Source organism: Nematolebias whitei, chromosome 7 (genome assembly GCF_014905685.2).
Source record: "Nematolebias whitei isolate Nwh7 chromosome 7, NemWhi1, whole genome shotgun sequence".
In the NCBI taxonomy this organism is placed as follows: domain Eukaryota; kingdom Metazoa; phylum Chordata; class Actinopteri; order Cyprinodontiformes; family Rivulidae; genus Nematolebias; species Nematolebias whitei.
The window spans coordinates 33,861,805-33,863,787 of NC_056504.1; the positions used below are offsets into that span (position 1 = coordinate 33,861,805).

At 35.9% G+C, this 1,983-nt stretch overlaps 1 protein-coding gene across 1 annotated transcript in view; it reads left to right on the plus strand.

The window, feature by feature from the left end:
• The first annotated feature begins 1,067 nt into the window (after positions 1 to 1,067).
• The window catches only part of igsf8 (immunoglobulin superfamily, member 8), a 15,067-nt gene continuing 14,151 nt past the window's right edge, over positions 1,068 to 1,983 (plus strand). The window contains exons 1-2 of the mRNA XM_037679417.1: positions 1,068 to 1,194; positions 1,344 to 1,482. Of these exons, the coding sequence (XP_037535345.1) occupies positions 1,428 to 1,482 (55 nt within the window). The 5' untranslated portion in view covers positions 1,068 to 1,194; positions 1,344 to 1,427. The remainder of the gene's footprint in view (positions 1,195 to 1,343; positions 1,483 to 1,983) is intronic.

The window sequence follows — 1,983 nt, forward strand, 5'->3', positions numbered from 1 at the left end:
TGGTAATATTTGCTGACTTCTGCTTTTTCTGGTTTATTAATTTCACCACTTCCTTTTAACTCAGACATAAGTCTCAAAGATGCACAACAAATCAGTTCCCTATATATCCAGTATTCTATTTTACCGAAACACACAGAAAAATATATAGCTAAAGGGACACATGAGGCTAGATTTTATGCTATTGATGTTGCACGCTGCCATGAAAGGTGGGCGACAATTACCTGTGTCTGTTAGCAAAATGTCTTAAGATTCAGTGAACGTATCTTTATGAAACGTTCAGTAAATGACCTCTGTGTGTGCATGTGCATACAACCGACTAACCTTTGGTCAATGCAACTCAAACACTGAACTTAGGAAACCAAAACATACTACAACTTATTTACTTTTATTTTTTTTAAATATATTTAAATTAAACTTGGTTTGGTAGTAGCTGAGAGTAATCCACAACTCAAACATAAAACTCAAGTGTGCAAGGCAGCAGGAAATATGTATTATTTTGATACATAATAGTTTCAATAAGCAAACAAACCAAACAAAACAGCATACCAAGAGGAGTAATTATTTTCTCTAAAACGATAAAAAAAACCAAAATAAAAGTTATTCTGATTCATACAGAAATGCTGCTTGAGCCAAAATAAAAATAGGACATACAAAATTATTATTTTTAGATTATTATTATTATTATTATTTAATAATTGTTTATGAAATGAAATGTTGGTATCATACCTCCCTTTAAAAATGACTAACATATTAGTGAGAAAAATAAATGTTTCTGAGTCATCCTTATTACAAAAATATATTTATTCATTTGAAAATCAAGCCATTAATATTTAAATTTGTTTAGCAAATAAAAATTTAGAATTCTGATTTTACAAAATAAATGAAAATGTGATTTTGTCGCCCCCTATTGATTACTTTTAGTATCGCTTGGTTTTATGAGTTCTCCAAGCTGCATTGTGATTGGTTCAACATGTCCGCGTTCCCTGGGTGGCCAATGGCGCGCGCTTTCCTTCACTTGGAGTCTGCTTTGCATGCAAGCTCCTCCTTTATAGTTACCAACCACTCCCCCCCACACCCTCCGCCGTGATGCTTGCCACTCTTCCACGGTTGGAATGGACGACGCGTGTTTCTGATCTGAAAATAAAAGAGAACCGAGCTGATGTGTTGATGGAGATGCGATGGTGCACGAGGAAGGTGATGAAACGCGCAGCTTTTTTGCGCATTTTCCGCATCACTATTTGCAGTTGTTGGCTCTGCTTCTCCTCTCTGTGTGTCTGTCTGTCTGCGCCTGTTCACATTGTTACACATTATTATCTGTTCTTCCTCTTCTATAATAATCCCAGGCGGTGTGAACCATGATCGACAGAGGAACACGGAGAGAGGAATCTGGAGGCAAATAATCCATCTACAGGGCGAAGAAGAAGGAGATGAGGACCATGATGGCTCCGCTGAAAACAACATTATTAGTGTTCGTGCTGTGGGGTGAGTTTTGTATCTGCTGCCTCTCCATCTGTCACATGGCTGGGCAGCAGGACTATTTACATCTTACACACAGCAAGTGTTTGAATGCTCCATCTGCTGTCTTATAAGAATGATGAACTCACCTGTGAGACTCTTAGCAGCTTATATGTGTCACACACACACCCTGATCCACAAATCATTTTTATTACCTGCAACACTGCTAATGCCTGAACTATAAGTATTCATTTCTTTTTGCATTTTTTTCAAGAAACTGCAAACAAATTAAATGACTCACTTGCTCTGGTCAATAGTTCAATCTTTATTTTATTAGCTTTTGGCATAAGGGAGTTTTTGCCTGATTCTTTTCACTTTTTGTGTAATGACCAATGTTCATATTCAACACGTGTCTTGATTTGTTGTGAATAATTCATTAGAAGTCACCCAGACTGAACAGTAGTAGTATATATCTGACGTTTAATATATATATATATATATATATATATATATATATATATATATATA